The 1,394-nt window shown below is 38.8% G+C and overlaps 1 protein-coding gene across 3 annotated transcripts in view; it reads right to left on the reverse strand.

Annotated features, from left to right (window-relative positions):
* The window catches only part of LOC111085510, a 19,130-nt gene extending 18,103 nt beyond the window's left edge, over positions 1-1,027 (reverse strand). For all 3 annotated transcript variants that reach the window (XM_022384418.1, XM_022384416.1, XM_022384417.1), the window contains exon 1: positions 846-1,027. In XM_022384418.1, coding sequence (XP_022240126.1) covers positions 846-933 — 88 coding nt within the window. In that variant the 5' untranslated portion in view covers positions 934-1,027. The remainder of the gene's footprint in view (positions 1-845) is intronic.
* Positions 1,028-1,394: the final 367 nt, after the last annotated feature.

Genomic DNA, 1,394 nt, shown 5'->3' on the forward strand with positions numbered 1-1,394 from the left:
CCTACTAATCTCACATCTAGAGTAGTGCAGGCGTCAGGTATAAGTCCCTACTAATCTCACATCGAGAGTAGTGCAGGCGTCAGGTACAAGTCCCTACTAATCTCACATCTAGAGTAGTGCAGGTGTCAGGTATAAGTCCCTACTAATCTCACATCTAGAGTAGTGCAGGCGTCAGGTATAAGTCCCTACTAATCTCACATCTAGAGTAGTGCAGGCGTCAGGTATAAGTTCCTCCCAATCTCACATTTAGAGTAGTGCAGGTGTCAGGTATAAGTTCCTCCCAATCTCACATCTAGAATAGTGCAGGTGTAGGTATAAGTCCCTACTAATCTCACATCTAGAGTAGTACACGCGTCAGGTATAAGTCCCTACTAATCTCACATTTAGAGTAGTGCAGGTGTCAGGTACAAGTCCCTACTAATCTCACATCTAGAGTAGTGCAGGCGTCAGGTATAAATCCCTTTTATCTCTTTAAGTACAAGAAACCTCTATTCGCTTGGGTAATTAATAGGCTAGTAAGAACAAACTTTTCAGACGATGTATATAAGAACGCTATATAAACACCAGGATTTTGTTGAAGTATATAGCATACATATGTTAATGTGACTGAAACGTCCTGACAGTTAAATACTAGATTTTAAATGTAAATATCAAAATCATACACGTTTATTTATGTCCGCCCTCATCTCGTCTAGATAATTTCCAAATGCTCATAGTTACCCAGAAGTAGAAACCGTTATTTACACAAGGAAAAAGACAACAGTAATACGAAACCACCTTCATTTGAATATAATTAAGTACAGACGCAAGGGATAATACAATTAATTATAATGTAAAGGACCCACCTTGACTTTGTGTCCCGGTTGTTGAATTGAGCTCGAAAAAGGCCAAAGCAACTCCGAAAAAGAAGATTCTGATCATCAATCGGGACATATCTTCTCTCGATGATAAGCTGTTGCTACGACAACTAGAACAGCCTAAGGAAGTTTTAGAGCAAGACCGAAAAGTGCGGCTCTGTCCTGGAAGCCCACTTAGAAGCGCGAGCTGGTTTAAAGGGCAATCACTGGTTAAGTGGGTTGTCTCGTAGGCGTCAAAATCAGCCACGTTTACAGGTACTCTCACTGTCTTCCTTGTTACTTGTGATTGGGTTAAGAATATTAAGTCGGTGATACGAGCACGAATTACAGTTGGGAATAACGTTAAAAACATATTCAGCAAATTAGACACGAAAAGTACGTTTTTATGCGTCTACAGATATTTAAAATATGTAAAAATAATAATAAATAAATATAAAATGCTGCATATCTGCTGGATAGAGCACGTGCTTATGAGAGTGACATGTTTTAGTCATTACGATCTGACATAGAGACATTTCCTTTTTATAATTTAAAGTT

Source organism: Limulus polyphemus, unplaced genomic scaffold (genome assembly GCF_000517525.1).
Source record: "Limulus polyphemus unplaced genomic scaffold, Limulus_polyphemus-2.1.2 Scaffold437, whole genome shotgun sequence".
In the NCBI taxonomy this organism is placed as follows: Eukaryota; Metazoa; Arthropoda; class Merostomata; order Xiphosura; family Limulidae; genus Limulus; species Limulus polyphemus.